The sequence below is a fragment of the Haliaeetus albicilla genome, chromosome 12 (genome assembly GCF_947461875.1).
Source record: "Haliaeetus albicilla chromosome 12, bHalAlb1.1, whole genome shotgun sequence".
NCBI classification, from domain to species: Eukaryota; Metazoa; Chordata; class Aves; order Accipitriformes; family Accipitridae; genus Haliaeetus; species Haliaeetus albicilla.
The window spans coordinates 11,700,170-11,718,854 of NC_091494.1; the positions used below are offsets into that span (position 1 = coordinate 11,700,170).

Sequence of the window (18,685 nt, forward strand, 5' to 3'; positions counted from 1 at the left end):
GTGTTACCTCTGTAGATTAAACCTAGGAGCATAGTGAGTATAGGTCAAACTTAGTGTATCAAGAGTGTTAATTGCAAATTGTAAAATTAGGTTTACCCTGGTCCCCTGCTTTTCTCCATAGGCATATGAAATAAACTAGCTTTTTTTTTCCCTTATTCGAAAAAAGGGGCTATAATAAAACTTGGTGTTTTGTGTTGATTTTTTTGTCGTCAGCCACAGAGTCTGTCTTAAAACAGAAATGTAAATGTTCAATTTCAAAACAAATAAAGCCTTTCTAGCTTTCAGGATTTTTGGTACAGCCTTCTAAATCCTAATCAATATTGTGTTGTTTTCTTGTAACTGAATCAGCCCAACAAAATTTTCTAAAGGATAGAGGAACTAATGTAATGATATTTAAAATTATGATATTAGACAGGCTTTTAACACTGGTAAGAAATTGATAAAGGTGGTTAGCTTATGCTCTAAGGAGATAATTGTTGACGGGGATTTACCTTGCCTGAGATCCTTTTGGACCCAATTTGAGGTGATTGCAACTTGAAACTAAGAAGTAATTGCTGTTTCAATTCAAAATTTCATAGCATTGAAGTAGAATATTCATTAGTACATCCAAAGAATATGCACCTTTTACCCTTCCCCTGTTTATGGGTAAAATTAGTGACAAATACACAGGCTGCCTGTGAACTGCTTTTTATACTATATGGGGCAAATTTGGGTTTGCTTTCCCCCCCTGTCCATTCCAAAATATCAGGATGTTTGTCTGTATTCAAATTCCAATAGTGATGTTCTGAAGTATATGAGAGAAATTAAAGGATTCTTAGAATATCATGGTTTCATTTCCTCCATGTTTTGTGGATGTAAATTTATTTAATGCAAAGCTCCTCTATAATACTTCTCAAATTTTAAGTCACTGTTTGAGTTTCATTGAGGGTAGCCTTGACAGTGAGATGGCTGACTTCCAGAGAATGAGATCTGGTTCAGAAAAACCAAATTAAGTGAAACTAACAACGAATTTACCCTTTGATATTATTTATGTTGTGCAGTTTTCATGTGATGAGAGTTCAGTTGCCAGGCCATGAGCTCTTACAAAGCACCTTGTTGTTTAACCTTTTAAAGTATGTTAAATTAGATGTATTAAACCATATATCTCTATATGATACAATAGAATAATAACCTCCATTTATAATTGTAGGTAACTGACACAATTTACATGACTATACAAGAACAAGTACTTAATAGACTTCTGAAATAGTGGTTCATTGACAAGACCTGTCTAGAATATAAAAACTACTTAAAGTATTACAAAATATTTGAACTTAGATCTGTTGTAGTCCTTGTGTCTTATCACAAAGGTAATTTCATTTTCTGTTTTTATGAAATGGACTTTTTACATTTTTCAGAAGATAACTTTTTTCCCCCATGCAGAGTATGTTGCAATTACTACTAAGACTTAACAGCGATTGTCTAACTGTTTTAGCTTAAGTGCTAGGGTCACTCTAGCAGCATGGAGGAAAGTCCAAGCAGTCTACCCTGTTTTGTGGGAGAAGTATTACAAGCAGCTCCAGCCTGTCAAAATGAGACTTCTGTGGTTATCTAAACAAATAATTTAACTTTATTCTTTCACGAGTTGTGGACGTATTATGTTACTGTTCTTGTTTCTATTACTGCAAATTTTGTGAAATCATTCGTTTGCTGGCAGTTATGCAAAATAGCACTAGAGCGGTGCACTGATTTTAATGCACAACCACCAACCAGTACTATCACTTCTTCAATTTAAAACGTTTAAAATGTTTTGATTAAACAGCACATTTCTTTCAGAACAAACAAGTGTGTTGATATTGCACTGTCATAACTTATTATGACTTTTATATCTTGTTTCAGGAAAAGAAACGGTTAACGATTTGTAATATTGCTCGTCAGTGGGAGATACAGCAGAATCGAATAGCTCTTGTGGCTTCTTTAAACCAAGATAAAGATAACGAGCCCTGTCAGATCAATGGCAGTGCTGCATATGTATTTCCTGAAGAAAGCAGGTATTTTATTGGGAAATACTTCTTGTTCATGTCTTATATTCCAGGTTACTACTTCTCACTTCTGACAGCTCACCGTATTTCATTATCAAAAGTAATATATCCAAATTAATCCTGAAAAGATGTTTTACTTTGTGATTAAAACTGTTGGCCATTAGTAATAAGTAATATATATTAAATAAGTAATATAACAGCAACTCATTGACTGTGTAAGCTAAATTATTATGTGATTTTGCTAAATAAGGGAGGTCTTCATGTCTGTAAGAAATGTTAAATATGAATTCTTGAGCCTTCTTGAGGCTGTTCATTTCCTTGACAGCTTAGATTGTTGCCTTCAGTTGAAATGAATAAAATGAGGATGTATGAGCATTACAAATGTTTGTAACCTCTTTGTGTATCAAGACCTTTCATAAACTGAGTGTTGAATTCATGTTCTTAGTTTGAACAGTAGCATCTCTTATTGGACACCTTTCATACCCATGCTATTTTAACAATAGCAGTTCTTTGACTTAGGAAAAGTTATATTAGGAATAAAACAAAGATAATTTTTGCATTGTTGGTTTAAAATATAACTATATTATTTTTGTGGTGCACTTTGTGGCTTGCTTATTTACATCTAAAAGGTGGCCATCTGGCATTCTATATAATTTAAAAACCAAATGCAGAATTTAATGAGCAAGGTGTGCCTTAGATTGGCTAAAACCAGACTAGCACACTTTCAACCTGGCTACCTCAGGCAAAAGACTGAAAAAACAGGCTGCATGAATTCAGTAGCAAGTACAGCTTCTTGCTGTGCCTGATCAACACTGGAAATATCAGGTGCAGGCAAGAAGTCTTTGCCTCTCACAAACAGAACCCATTGGAGTTTCAGTCTAGTATTGGCTAGACCTGGTTTCTATATGCAGTAGAGTGCTGCATCTTTTGAAACATTTTTTTCGTAGTATTTTTAAATTGCTATAATCCTTTTTCTTCTTGTGCTTCCAAAGCTTTCCCCTGAACATATGTTTAGCCACTGCTTTCTTGCCTTTGTGGCTTCTTCACAATTTAATTCAGTGTTAGTAATCATTCCCTGTGACCAAGTCAATGTAACTATGGTAGCTTGAGCATCATCCTGTAAATGAACAGATTCTCATTGCTTGAGAAATCATGCTTTTAAATAACATTAAGACTTTTTCCACGGAGCTGTAGGAAAGATCTTGGTGTATTTCTAGCTCTGCTTATGCTGGATACAGTGACTAAAGTTGGTTTATTCCTTGTAGTTTCCTGACCACAAATGTTAGGATTTTTTTGTCAAATCTACAGTAGTAAAACATAATGCATAAAATCTGTTTCCATGTTCTTGTGAAAGTTTATGTAGTTTAAGATTTGTAGAATATGTTGTAGAAATCAAAGTGGTTAGTTTAATGAAATATCAAATTTCAACCTCCCCAAGGTGTTAACAAAATAAACCATGTGCTTTATTTGCATATATTATAGTTCTCTTATGCAAATTACAGTGCATTTAGTTTTCTGAACTGGAGACATAGAGTTGGAATTTTTCTTTTTTATGACTGGTTAGAGAAATGAAAGTGTGATAGTGATCTTTATCATGAATTTATATTGGTTTAAATGGATTAATGAAGATGTGGCCCTGTGCTTTCAAATTAAGAAGCTGTAGATAACACTGCCTTTTTTTTGCCTTGAAGCCTTATTGTTCTTTAATCCCCTCTAAGTTAAAATTGACATTGATCTACTACTGTGTTGTATAATGGTGAAGAATTTCAGAAGATACTTTCAAGATGAGTGACTAAGCAATAAAATGGCAGGTGAAATTCAGCATAATTAGTAAGTACAGCTTCACATATGAAGTGATGAACTCTCAACATTTCCAGCCAAGAGTGAAAGTTTAGAGTTGGTTGATTTTGTCAAGAAAAGATCAGTCAAGTGATCACTAGTAGTCAAAAAAGCAAAATAGATTAAAAATACTAGGAAGGTAGTAAAGAATAAAATAGTAACAATCTTTACACAACTTTCTAAACCTGTGATTTGTGCTCATCTTGAATTCTCTGTGCACTACAGGTCCAGTCAGCTGAGTGTATCATGTTGGAAGTTAAGATGCAGAGAATACCTGGATTTATTGCTTAATTTTAAAATCGCTCTTGTGACTTGGAAAGATCCCATTATTTTAAAGAAACACTTATTCATCCCTATTAGTTATGGCTTATTATCCTTGTTTAATCCTCAAGATTATTCTCATCTCTAAGCATAATAATGAATCCTGATATCCTGATCCGATAATGGGACATAGAGGTTTGAGGAAGGAGTAGTACTCTTGTTCAAGAACAAAAATAACTGTTCAGTACTGTGAATAGCATTATCCTGGATTGGTTTTAGCAACTGTCTGTTCTTAAAGTGATGACTCATGTCATAACTTTTACATTTCATGTAGAAAACAGAATGTGAAGGTGACTTTGCTTTAATAATAGACTGTTTGAAATTGTTTTTACATATCTAAAGCAACATGAAATGTATTACCATTCTGAGTTAAAATTTTTAAGCAGATTATTAAATGAATGATTTCTTTATTTAATATTTTCCCTCTGCCCCTATCCAGCTCAAATACACCCAGAGCCTTTTTGCCAAAGAAGTAGAACATTTGCAATGTTACTTGATGGAAAGAGAATTTTCCAGCCCTTAATGTTTTTGAACCAGATTAATTACTGCAAATGAATGAATGCTGAGAAATGCAATCATATTTGACAGTTGGGTTTTGATAAATGAAAGGACTGTCATTCAATAGAATGATGTTACTACCTCAAAATAGTCTCATTTATATCACTGCATTTTTATTTCCTCCACAGGTCTCTTGATACAATATTGAGCAGTGCAGTACAAGGCTTGTCTGTTCTTGAGTCTCATTTAGTGGAAGTGGAAGGAGACACTCTTTGCTTGTATGGTGCTGGAGCGCTGGAGTGCCTGGATCGAAACTGGAGTGTTCAAACAGCTGGAATTATTGTCACAGTCTCCTTTATGTTCATAGAATTTGATGAAATTGTTCAAGCATTAACAAAACTGAAGATAAAATTTCCTAATTCTGTGGTAAGAATGCCTCAGATTTCAGCTATGTGAACAGCTATGGAATATGTATTCTCTAATAGAACCTTAATTTGGTATAGTTACCCTTGAGTGCTTTCATATAAATGGATAGGTTTGTGAATTACATATTTGCTTGGTGTTACCCTATAATGCCAACTTTAACTTGAAACTTCCTAAAAATCAAGACTTAAATTTACATTCTCACACAGGATGGTGTTTTCTTTTCAGACTGGTTATTATTTCTCTTAATTCCTTTGACCTAGCTGATTACTTTTAAGTTGGAAAACTGATGTGTAAATACAGTATTGCTCTTCTGTAATACTGTTATGGATTCATGGTATCAGGGGACCTTCATTTGTGTTGTGAGTTCAAAGATCAAACAGCTGATAGGATAAAAAGAGGTAAAATTCAAAGGGAATAGCTAGCTAAATCAGTATAGCCTTTGGAATTCCTCAGTTCTTGATGAAGCAAAACAACATAAGTGAGATGTCCCTTTAGTACTACTTTTTTTTTTCTATTTTTTTTCTTGGACATTTAGATCAGTTGTTTGAAGCAAATAGTAAAATAGTGATAACATATATAAAGCAACTTGTTGCTCAGATGATATGCCTCTTGAGCTTCCTGATTCTTATTAATGTTTTGAGTATAACAGAAATTAATGGTTTAATTGAGTTCATGGGGAACTTAAGACAAATTTATCTATCTCAATGAAGCAATTGTTCTGTTGTTGGGGGAGAAATTCTTGGGGGGGGGGGGCGCGTAGCAGAATCTCAGCTAAATTTTTATCTTCACCATCAATTTTTCCTCCTTCCCCTTCCTTCAGTAATGCTACCGTGTAGCCAAATACATTGTGCTCATAGGAGCACTAGTGTAGGGCATGGTTCAAAGAGTGAGCAGGATATGACTGAATGCCAGCCTGCCATGGGCAAAAAAAGCAGAATATTTAAAAACATATATTGTACTTATTTTTATGTGTGGATGTTGCAGTTGCTTTACTTGCAGAATTAAACATTGTTCAAGTAGTATCACTGCTTTTTGAAACATTGAAAATATTAGTGTTCACTCTTTATTGTTTCCTTATTGAATTTATTGTGGTTTGACTTTTTTTTAAGCACCTGAAGTTTAAGGAGACAAATCTCATGATGCTGCAGCAATTCAATGCATTAGCCCAGATGCATCGCATTGAACAGTTGACAGTTGATCCTCAGGGAAATCCGGTTGTCAACTTTTCTTTGTGGAAATACTATGTTCTGTTTAGACTGAATCATTTTAATCTACAGAAGATAAATGGAGTAAAGGTAGGATAGTGTTGCTTCCTTCCTACTGTTGGTCTTACAAGATAAATTAGCATTATTTTTAAAAAAAGCAGATGAACTGCTAATAAAGTGAGCAGAACCCTGTTAATGCCCTTTCAGTATTGGGGGCTGGGAATTTTAAGACAACTGCACCATGTATTTCTTGTGTTGTGCATTTGTTATGTCTACCTGTACTGTATTATAATTAACAATGGTGATAAGATTCTTAGTTGCCATAAAAATGTTGTTTTGTCTCAGATGTTTGCAATTGCAAATGACAGTCCATATCTATACCTGAGTGGTTGGGATTTACCTGAAGGGAATTTTTTTATTATTTCTGCATGTGTTTCTAAAAAAAAAAAAAAAGAAAGAAAAAAAACCAAAAAAGCCCACAAACAAACAACCCCCCCAAAAAACAAACAAACAAAAATTTTTAAACTGCACAATTTTATTTGATTTTTAAGAAGCACTTCATTATGTTCAAAATGATCACAGTGCTGACACTGAATATTTGTGCAAAAATGTGCATTTGACAGACTACTTAGTAGTTTACAGTATGTGATTATTTATTTTTTCCAGTGTTACACAATATAGCTAAAATCATATTTTCTTCTTTAAGCCTATCACAGGAAAAAGTCTGTCAAATAGATTCTTTTTTCTTCCTCCTGCTTGCTATGTACAAGATTATTAATGTGGTCTTTTTTGTTGGGTGTGTATTTTATGTTTAAATAAATAGCAATATTAGTGTCTTAACTTTCTGTTCTTTGTACTTTGTATTCCCCTTTACATCAGTTGAAAGTAGATTTATTCAAGCATATAAAATGTTTATTTTATACTTGGGCTTTGATCATAAAGGGAGTGAGAATAGTTATGATGCAACAGTCTTTTAATGTGTATTCAATTTAAATGCTGAATAAGTTTAAGTGGTGTTGTGGAAGTTAATTAGAGCTAAAATAATACATAGCTTTAGTGTGTAGATCTGGTATTTTAATTTGGTCATCATCATCATATGTTTTGGATTAGATACTTGTTATCTGATACAGCCATAGCATGAATGTTGTGGTTTACTTGGTTTTAGTTCTGTAAAACATGCATTAGTTGCATGGAAGAGCAGGAGTTGGGTTAAAGAGCTTACCTGAATTAACTATCAGGGAAAGGATGAGAAAAGATGAAGGCAAATATGACTCTCTCCAACAGCACAGTATCTTGAAAAGAAAAAAAAAAAAAGTGGTAGTAATCCCACAAGAATTTTAAAATAACCTTGAATTTACAAAAAATGCCCATCAAAGTTGATTTAAAAAAACTCACAACTATTTAAGCAGACTTTTTGCTACTATCTCAAAGTCATCAAATTCAGTCTTTGAAGAGAAACTTTGAATTTAATAGTGCTTGGGGATGGGTTTAGTAAATGGATTTACATGTAGCACAGCATGCTTTTTATGTATGACATATATCAAATCTTAAATACATATGACTGAAGAACATTTTTGTCCTCAACAAACTTTTTCAGCCAGACCACACTATATGAAGATGTGCACACAGAAATTTTTTCCTAGTGTCATTAATCATTTGAAAAGTGTCACAGCCAAGCAGAAGAAAGAGATGAACTCTGATTGCTGTTTTTCATTAGTCTACAGCAGAAGTCATGGTATCCAGCTTTGCAGATGTATATTACCTTTTCTTTTAAAATCCATAAAAGAAAATCCTGTTTCAATGTGAAGAATACAAACCCCTGAAGTGTGGTCTCAGACCTTAGATCAGCCCTAAATAATAGTTTCAGACGATGGAAAGGGAAATGTGCATATTCTGCTATTCTGATTACCATTTGTGTGCGATGTTTGTGAAGACTACTCTGTTGCCAGCTCTAAGGTACATATAATTGGGGAGTAAAAGCAATATATACTAACTGAATTAACTAAATAAATTGCATAACTCTAACACTTTTAAACTTAAAAGCTTCATTATACTTTTTTTTTTTTTTTTTTCTCCCCAGCCTCTCTCTTCCATTCCACTTGTGTTCCAGGCTAGAAGCTGAGTCTTAGTCTCCCCCTAACAATGATTTTGTTCCCTTGTCAAATGACTACATTTACTAACTGTGAAGAAGCAAATTCTTTTCATTGAGATACACTACTTGAAGTTTTTCCCAGTGATACTGATCTCAGATTAAGAGTTGTCAAGGTCTGAAGTTACTAAACTCTACAAAATGCTTTATACCAAGTGGTATGGCATACAGTGTAACAGATGCACCACATTTACTGAATTGGTGCCTGTTTTCTGTACTTGCCAAGTAGCAGGCATAATAGACTTAAACTTATGTGATGTTACAGTTATAATCTTTTTGTGATTAATGGAGCAAACAAGGTACTGGAGTAAGATAGAGAACACGAGTTTCTGTGAACTAGAGAGTGTATTCAGCATTGCTGGCTCTGTTGACCTGGTCCTTATGCTTCTCTTAACATAAATAAATAAATTAAAATCACTTATTTTTCCAGCAGACACTTCTGCCTGCATTGGTCTTTGTTTCCCTAGCTGCCTTCTGTGCTCTTTGTTTTAGACCTTGCTTCTGTTAACAGATTGTTCAGCGAGGTCATCTACTCTTAGGCTACTACATAAAACTTTTTTAAGTGAAAGTGAGCAAATCTAAACACTGAAAATGGAATTGACTTTACATTTCTAATTTCCTGATCTATGTTTTCGCTGGTGAATTTCTCCCAGCATTATGCTGTTGCAGTGTAATTTAGGCAAAGGTAGATTGTATAGTCTATAAACGTTAAACAAGAATATAGTAAAATTACATTAATTTGGATCAAAATTCCATTTTACTCGCACGTTTGAATAATACAGAACACAAAAATTGTCTGGAAATACTTAGTAACTACTGTGAGTATTGAAGTTTATTTAATAATGGATTGCTTTCCAAAAATATGTTGTAAGATGAACGGAAATTAAATTTGATCTAGAAGTTAAGTAGTCACTGAGTGAGTTTCATTGTCCTGTGTTATCCAGGTCAGATTTAGATGATCATAAAGATTTCTTCTGCACTCACTGGAAAGCCCGGAGTCTGGAAACCGTGCCAACAAACTTCTGGCAGTTGAAGTCAGTTCATAGTCTGGCCATCAGGGCAGGAGAAACACAGGCCATGGTCTCCAGAGGTTACGAGCCAAGACAAACAAAAAACAACAATCACCACCAAAAAATAAACCCCTTCCACCTTCTTTATACAAAATTGAAATGTGTAACATTAATTTTGAAAACTTTTCAATTATTGAAAATTAAAGAGATATCTGTAACTTAGTGTTGACAACAACCGTATGGATGATATTTAGAGAAGTATAATGGAGGAACACTTATTTGGGGGGGGTGGAAAATACAGAGAAAATAGTCTTTTTTTTTTTTCTTCCCCCTTTTTTTTCCTCTCTAAAGCCTCTGTTTCTATTAAGCCTTCTCTATGATGCTGCCAAGACAAGAGAGACCATAACTTCTCTTTTCACATGTGGGTGCCCAGAATCTTTTGATTTCTCCAGCATAACTTGATGAAAAAATTTTCCAGTAGACCTTCTGTAAGTGCATGCAGTATGGAGCAGAATTAACATGTCTGGCCTTCAGATACTCAATGTAAGAAATTATTATAAAATTCTTTTCATGAAGACTATCGTGAAGCACAGGGTAGCATGCGTATGCATTAAAAGTTCCAGAGTTACAGGAAATAAAACAAGCACCAGTACCTCATTTGGTTTCTTTTAAAGTACGCTTAAGGTGCCAGTAAAAGCAAATCTATGTTTTGAAGATATGCCTGGAACAGATCTGTATGCAGTGTTCTGTATAACAAATTTCAGTTAATTCTCAATGTACATATATAATGAAATATCAATGTGCTAGTTTTGAAACTTAACTTTTCTTTTTTCTTTTCATTTTCCCCCTTCCTTCACAGGTCACTGGAAACGATATTGTAATGGCAGAAAGGCTTTTTGGCATCCTGGCATATGTAGCATCTTCTGAGCTGCCACATTATCGCATGCTTTCATTAATTGGAGAATCTAGGTAAAATAGAATGAACGGAACTGGAATTTGTCCAGAATGTATTGTTTAATTCTGTTGCACACTGTCATGGTAAATTCTTTCTAGGTGAAAAGATAAAAATTTCGCAAAAAACATCTTACAGAAGGTAAGTTCTCTGCTTATTGCAGAAATATTAGCATCTCCTGATTCATGTAGCCAGAGATTTTCACAGAAGTATGAAGTCTGCTGACTAAGATTTAAAGGCACATCCACACAAATGTACTGCTTGTTTAATTCTCCAATTGTACTGGTATTGGTGAAGATTTATGGACTCTCACAATGAAGACTGTCTATTTTTAGTGGGTATTTTATAGTTGGTGACTATAACAGTCAACAGATTTAAGAGTTGGTGCTATAAGAAAAAAGGTGCACAAAATATTTTTAGTCTTCTGTGATATGTAGTTAATAAGTTTAAGCTGCAGGACTTCCTATTTAGGAGATGCTATGTGATATGTGTCAAAAAGTCAGTTGTATAGAAGCAAATTAACAGAGGGTTGTATGTATTTTGAGTAACTTGAGGATGCAATAAACTTGAAAGTTCATATAGTATCTGTTCAAAGGGAGAAAAGAAAAGAAAATTCACAATCACTAGAAACATCTGCACTTTAAAAAAGTTTCCAATAATTAAAACTGTAAATCTCTATCATCTTTTCACAGGAGGAAGCAATTCCATTATCTGCTGGAGGGAAAGGGAAAGAAATCTGGGATTGGGAGTGAGGAAAGTAGTGATAACAGAAGTGGAGGGGAAAGCACAACTCGAGCAACATTGAATTACATGACAAAGGACTTTCATATGGAAAAGCTTGAGGTGCGTATATCAATAAGAAATACTTTCATCCTCTATTATATAACCTTAGGCTACTACTCGTGGAATTTGTCTATATATCAAGTTTCAGTTGTGCTATTGAGAATGGTGGTCTTAAAATATCACTGCTTACCATATATACACATATGATCAAACATTTCATCTGTCTGATCTTTGCCAGAATACTGGATAATTGTCAGTTTCTGTCTTTAGTGAAGTGGTTCCTGAACAGTGCCACAGTCTCAGAAATATATTCTCACCTACAAGCCTTATATTCATAACAAAAGGTACCTGCATTAGTAAAATATAAGAAGTGTGCACAGTTTTTTACAAAGAAAAATGTCTATTGCACCTTAGGATTTTCTAATGGAATTGGAAAGTCAGAAAGTATATCCCAAAATGAATTGGTGAAGAACACCTTCAGGCAAGATTTGAGATAGCACAGGCTGGAGTAATAAAGAGCTGTTTCGTAGCTTTTAAATGAGCTACAGGAAAATAAATATATAGGAAATGTATTAGGTTTAATTATTAATAAAATTGCAAGCTGGCTTGTTTCAGACAAGTGCATCAGTCACGCTTGTTTTAGTTTGCATTTCTGATCTGCGAACTCTTTTGCTTGGGCAGAGGAAAATTGTTCCCAGGGAGAACATGCTTCTTTCAGCCACAATCTCCTTTCTGAGCAGTATGCACCCTGCTTCCCACATTTGTCCCACTACTTGCTTTTTGAATTCGGTTATTGCATTGAGGTTTTGTTATCTCAGATCCATAGCATAAAAAAGAGACGGTGACTGCATGTGTGGAGAGATGAAATTAAAAAAACTTTTTCGTTTCAAAAACTGTGATAGTAGCTCTTAAAACTTTGAATGGCATAGAGTAAGACAGTGAAGTGTTCCTCTTGTCCTTTACCATGGAACAAGCACTTTAATAAAATAAGCTTGGCATTTGTACAGTCCACTAAATATATACATTGTTTTCTCTTCCCAGTGCAGAAATTTACACCTTGTCCTTTGTAACAGCATTATGTATGTGACAGCAGATATTACAGGATGTCACAAAAGAAGAGTAAGATAGGCAAAAAAGACTGATGCCAGTTGCCTATCAGCAGTAAACTAACGTTATAAATGTGATTGAATAAGTTTATCACTGAAGATGACAGTCTGAGTCACTGATTGATAATTTGGTTTTTTTAGATGAAACAACTGGAAAGTATTTTTTCTGCTTTATCACTCATTTAAGAAAACTTCTGTTTTGATGGCCTGAAGCATGACCTAACATTTTTAACAGTGCCATAAATCAAACTAGTTAGATATTTAGCACTAATATAACTTACTGTTCAAAGTTTATTATGGCATTTTATAGAAACAGGGATTAATATGGCTTGAGTGACTAAAATGTGGAGCTAGTAGTTGCACAAAGTGCAATATTTTTTATTATTTTTTAGAGGTTCAGGTTCCTTCAGTATCTAATGTAGTACATGTTAGGAACCATGCAGTTGTCAGAGTCCATCAGGTAACCTGTGGAAAGGCTGCATACTGGCATATTTTCCTGTGATAATATGCTTAGTTCTTGTTAGGGCAAGTAGATGAACATGTACTTTCCAACTATTCTGCTATAATCATGAAAAGCTGGGAAGGGAGAGAAAGAAGGAAAGTAGTCTGGTGCCTAATAATTTCTGTAAATTTTCACTGCTATGCCAGAAGACAACAAAAATCATAATGCTGTTAAAAGATATCTACCTGACTATTTAAAAGTAGATTTCAGATAAATTAATTAATGAGTATAATATAAATATTATGAATACAGTAAGATTCTGTGGCCACACTCATAAAAGCTTGACTTATACCTTGGGCCATGCAACTTAAAACCAACAGGAGGAAGTGTGCAATGGCCTCTTTGCCTGCTAATCGCTATGTTCTTTAATTCATTAAATTTTTGTGGTTGTTTTTTGTTTGCTCTTATTTAACCTTTTCTTCCTTTGTCTTATACAATGTGTAATGGTTCTCCTATGCAGGAAATCAAGGAGAGAAAAACATTTTGCCAGACATATGTCGAGAACTTGGTGAAAGAAGCAGCTGACATCAATATGAAAAATGAGTCTTTGCAGAAGCTCTGGCCTCAAATGTTCATTGAGCTTGTCAGAGATGCAGTGATAGAAATACGCAATAAAAATTCCTACATGAAACTCTGCTTACAGCGTATCACTGATCAAAAACAGTAGAGTCAAGGCTTGTTGTCTTGTAAGATTTTGGTTTCAGTAGTCTATGATGTTTTACAGACTTGAAACAATAGGATATTTAAAATTACCATCACTATGGCATACTTCACTCGCCCCACTCCATGCACACACACCCCTCAAAGGAATGCCTTTAAATCTTAATTTACTCTTGATAGTTTTGAAATAAAGGTTTACTTGGATACTGCTTTAACAATGCTTCCTTGGCTAAAGTGATGACATAGAATAGAAGTAACTTGGTGATTGTCATGTTTTATTAAGTTCTTGTTTATTTTTTTCTGCTACCCTTGCTTCTGTAGTGCTACAGCATTGATTTTTAAGGAACAAATTTACACTCTGCTTGCCTTATTTTTTATTGAATGCTTTTTAATTGTCACGGTTTTGACTGTTTGCTGCTGTTTAAAAAAAAATCAAGAATAGTAGCTGATTTTTTAATGAGCAAAAGCGAATAAATTATTTTTACACCCTGAACTTGATGAAGACTTATTATTATTATTGTTCAACTTGTGAGGTTATAGAACACTTTTTCACACCCAATGCCATCACAGTGCTCAGTATATTAGCATTTAATGAGCCTAATTCTGAACTGAACAAATGGCCCAAACTTGGCTTCAAGTGGTTTTCATTAATTTAATTTGTATTAGTTTGTGTGAATTATTATAGGTAAAATATGAATTCGAGGTATATTCACTTAAGCTTTATTTTTGTTCTGTTAAAATATGTTAATAATACAATCTTTTTTGTTTCTTGATTACTGAATTACTAATTTTTGACGTTTGTCAAGGTCAAATGAGCTAAAATGCATGCAGTACATTTAGTAAGGAAACTGATGACTACTGTTCAGTTGTAATTAATTTCTGTGACTGTGAAAATTTCATATTTGTTATCAATAAAAATAAATTCTTCACTTTTGCCCTTCACAGATACTGTAAATAAGTACTGAGTGCAAAGAAAAAACTTCTGCCTAATGCCGCGTGAAGAGATGAGACACAACTTGCCCCCCAAAATCAACTGTGAATGGGTAGAAAAAAACCACATTCCATAGTACAATAAATTCCACTGTAAACACCTTACCAGCTTCTGCCCAGAAATTGAATTTAGGAACTGTTAGCGAGCCCAGGTGATTCCCAGGGCTAGTGTTTATATGCAGGAAGGTCGTGCGATTTAAACTTACTATTATAGTTCCATTTTATGTTAACTAAAAAAATCCAGAACCTTTGTGTATTCTTTTACTCAACTCAAACTGATCTTCTTTTACTTAAGCACATTTATAAAAAAGAAATGTTCATAACCAAAGAAAACTTCCTGCAAGGGTTTCTATGGCTCAAAACTAAGTTTATTTTTAAACTTTACCTGTACAAGGCTCTCTGGCAAAGTAGAGATGCAAATACATGTTTTTAAATTTCTGTGCCCTGAAAATAGCCTTGAATGAGTAGCAGGAGTCAGGTGGTCATAGGCATTTTGGAATATACAGTCTACTTGCATTCAGGTCAAGCTGGTGCATCTAAATTGTCAGAATCCACTTTCAGAGCACAGGTTAACAACGGCATGTGTACTGTTAAATGTAATTTTCAATTCAGTTTTTGTTTTATGTAATCTTCTAAAGCATACTTGCAGGTAGTTGCTTTTCAGTCTTTACAGGATTTAATGGACGTTAAGTCACTTAAATTCTAAGGAAATGTTAAATGTCCTGAAGAAACTGCTGCAGCAGTCGGTAGAATTTAATAGAAACAATCACCCCTCCAGGATTTTTGAACTGCTTCATGGAATTTATAGTAAGATTAGTGTGTTTGATAGGATTTTTTTTTTCTTTCCATTGGAAAACTGTGCTGTCAAGTTTTATGGTTCATTTTATTGAGGGAACAAATTAAGACCCCACAAAATGTGAGAAAAGGAGAGTTTACCTTACAGAAATAATATAGAAATGATCATGCAAAAGTTTTTTTGATCCATCAGCTCCTTTCCATCATTTGTGGGGGGGAGTGGAGCAATTCCAGCTTCTGCATGGGGACAGAAACCTCAGCAGCTGTGTGAAAGCACAGAACTCTCCTGATGATGTAGCTGGAGCAGATGGGCCCCTTTTGAATCGGATTCAGCAACAATAAAAGATGGAAAAAAAATGTTTTAGGAGGGGTGGATTGGTCTAGAGGAACAGGAAGTTCTCCATGGGAAAATCCAGAGAAAGCCAGACTTTGTCACTAAGGCTTTAGAAGCATAATCCTGATTAGAGGCTTTAAGGTAGGGTCTTGAAAAAAGTAAGTGAAATGAATCAGAGGGTGTTGACTGTGAGTTGTAGAAACATCTCCCTAAAATGCTTTGTATTCCCAGTGGTCTGTGAATGCTGCTAGTTTGGACTTTTTTCACTAATAGCAGCTGTTTCATAACAGGATTGCTAAATGGCTGAAGCGAGGGTAGCTAGGCAGCTATTTTAAATGAAAAGATTGATGTTGAGCTGCATACATTTTTTTTCACATAGAACCAGTAGGAAGAAAAAAAACTTATATTTTTACTAATTCTCTTTAGGAAATACATGAATGATGGACTAAAGTGATGTTAGACCTAAGAGTATGTATAATTTTAAGCAGCCAGGTGATCTTAAAATTATTAGCATGCTATATGTTGTTTATGTGTTTAACAAAATTATTTGTCAAGTCATACAGACTTGTGGGATACATTACTGTAGCTGCTAAGGAGTTTGAGTAGCTAAAAATCTGAAGGTGGTATAAGCAGCAAATTCCTAGATGTTCTGAAACTTAAGTACTATATATAGAAATTTTCTGTGGTTACAGGTATAAATTAAGGAGTTAAGCTAGCCATTGATTTTGAAGCTGGGGACCTTTTACTAAAACCTTCTAGGCTGAAAGCAGTTATTTGTTTCTGCTTCAAAAGCCTTTAAATGCTGCATAAAACTTAATTTTGATATTGTTAATATTTCATTGATATCCCATCTAAAATGGACTCTTGTGGTCCCCTCACGTAGCCTGCCATTCTGCATAGGACAGGAGCTATTATTGTAAAAATCCCATATGTTAGCTGGAAATCATCTTAAGGATTAAAAAGATAATGTTTTGACTTTTAAGTCTTTTGAAAACTTTTTTCCTGTTGATTTTTGGATTATTTATGCAGTTTCCTTATTTTCTGAGAGAAATTTCCTCTATGTCCAGACAAGGGCAGATAATGATGTATCTTACTTTTTTTCAGTTTCAGTTTAGCCGTATCATGCATGAAGGCTCCATTATGTCATGCAGAGTCCATGTTTATTATGCAATTGAAATTTGATCTTCAGTAAGGAGACTGATGAAGAGCTATATTTCATACACTCCTTTTGACACAGGATCTGAAAAAGTAATAGAGCTGCAGACATGCTGTCACAGTGGAACAAAGGGAGAGGTCATTCACTTGATGCAAACCAAAAGCTGATCCTGTCAGTTTTGAGGAAAAAAGGTACTGGGAAGAGGTTTTAACAGAGCATTGCAAAGTAAGTAAAACTGCTCTACTGCCTGGAACCAAGTGTTAGATCTGAATCCGGAAATAGCTGAAAACTCTGTTTTCCGGTCTGTGTAGCTCAATGATAGAAAAGTGAAATATCTTGTTCTGCTGCTACAGATGGTCATACTTTTATCATGTAAACTATTTAAAATAATAATAATTTAAAAAAGGTTAACCTATTAAAACATTGGCCATCTGCGTATTAAGTTAGGCTATTGTGCAAACAGTAGTGAGTCCACTATCTATATGTACTGCAAATTCAGGACAAGCAACTACTTTTTTTTTTTTTTTTTTTTTTTTTTTCCAATCAGAGCAATAGGCTGTAAAAGTGACAAACACTGATGCTTTCAGTTGCTGCTTCTTATCATAGTGACACATCAGGATGAACTGCTTTTTGTTAACTAGCTTATTTAAAGAAGCCGAGGCAAATGCTTGCTATTTCATATTATTAAGCAACATTCCCAAAGACGTGATTTAGACTGGGAGGTCAGTATGCATATTCAAAATCACTATAACTGCTATTGGCTTTGATTGGGAAAACAGACTACTTGAATATGTTTCTGTTACCACATCGCACAAACTCTGCTACATCCTGAAGTCCAGTTTCAGTGAAATTCTTTTTCTCTTCAGTTTAAGTTGGAGGCATCAGTCTTTTGGGGATTTGTAAGGCTTGGTGTTTTGTTACACACGTGTAGAACAAGGAGAGTGAAAAGAGGAGACTAGCTATCTTTGTTCTATGCTGTGATAAAGCTGCTTTTACTCAAAAGTGATTATAAACTTTGATATTTGCATACTAAAAAATAGTGTAGACTACAAAGACTTTAAACAATCTTGTAAAAGACTAATTGGTATCTGCTTCCACACATCACCTCAGAGCTGGATTTTCTTGAGCATGAGCTAAAAGAAATTGAATCTAAGGGACTGTTTATACAACCCAAGTATCTAATTTTGTTGGCTAGCTTTGCTAGGCTTCTGCTCTCGGGGGAAGAAAGATAAGCTCATCTGGAGGAACTCTTGTCTCTGTTTACTGTGGTGAAAACAGCATTTCTTTACAAGCTGTGTATTGGACCTCATATGCCATACTTGTGTACAGATGGGGTGGACAGATGCTTCTGCTTATTGTATCAAATGTCAGGAAGCCTTGGTGAAGAATCAAGAAGTCTTAATAGGGGAAAAATTGAGTCTTCTCAAGCCCTGAGTTGCTTGGTTTTGGTGGTTGATTTTTTTAGTTATAGATAGATGTATTGCAAGCAGAAACATACTTGACTGATGGAAGTATACTGAGTGTAAAAAAAAAAAAAAAAAAAAAAAAAAAAAGCCTGCAGGTTAGAATATTTATACCAAATCTAGCATTAGAAGTATCCAGCATCCCCAAGAACTGTGTTTGTACAGGGCAATGCTATATTCCTTACTACTGACTCCATGACTTGAGGACTTTATAAGTAATTGTTTTATCCAGCTTTTTGGAGAATACAAACTGGTGGCTTCATGATTGCTCTGGACTTTGGCCTGTTGGTACAGTATAAAATAATGTAATCAAGACAGCAGGATCAGATTTCTTGGTATTGTAATCTGTTGGTTAACAGGATAACAATGCTTAATCCTACCTTTTGTTGCAGTCTTCCTAATTAGGCAGCTACTTCCATATTAAGGAAAATCTTGTGTGCAATTTTCATTCTTTTTATATAGTGCATGGCATATA

At 34.4% G+C, this 18,685-nt stretch overlaps 1 protein-coding gene across 4 annotated transcripts in view; it reads left to right on the forward strand.

Annotated features, from left to right (window-relative positions):
• LRRC49 (leucine rich repeat containing 49) overlaps nt 1-14,416 on the forward strand; it is a 59,874-nt gene extending 45,458 nt beyond the window's left edge. For all 4 annotated transcript variants that reach the window (XM_069798081.1, XM_069798082.1, XM_069798083.1 and 1 more), the window contains 6 exons: nt 1,879-2,030; nt 4,868-5,105; nt 6,215-6,400; nt 10,329-10,438; nt 11,114-11,264; nt 13,273-14,416. In XM_069798081.1, the coding sequence (XP_069654182.1) occupies nt 1,879-2,030; nt 4,868-5,105; nt 6,215-6,400; nt 10,329-10,438; nt 11,114-11,264; nt 13,273-13,479 (1,044 nt within the window). In that variant the 3' untranslated portion in view covers nt 13,480-14,416. The remainder of the gene's footprint in view (nt 1-1,878; nt 2,031-4,867; nt 5,106-6,214; nt 6,401-10,328; nt 10,439-11,113; nt 11,265-13,272) is intronic.
• Nucleotides 14,417-18,685: the final 4,269 nt, after the last annotated feature.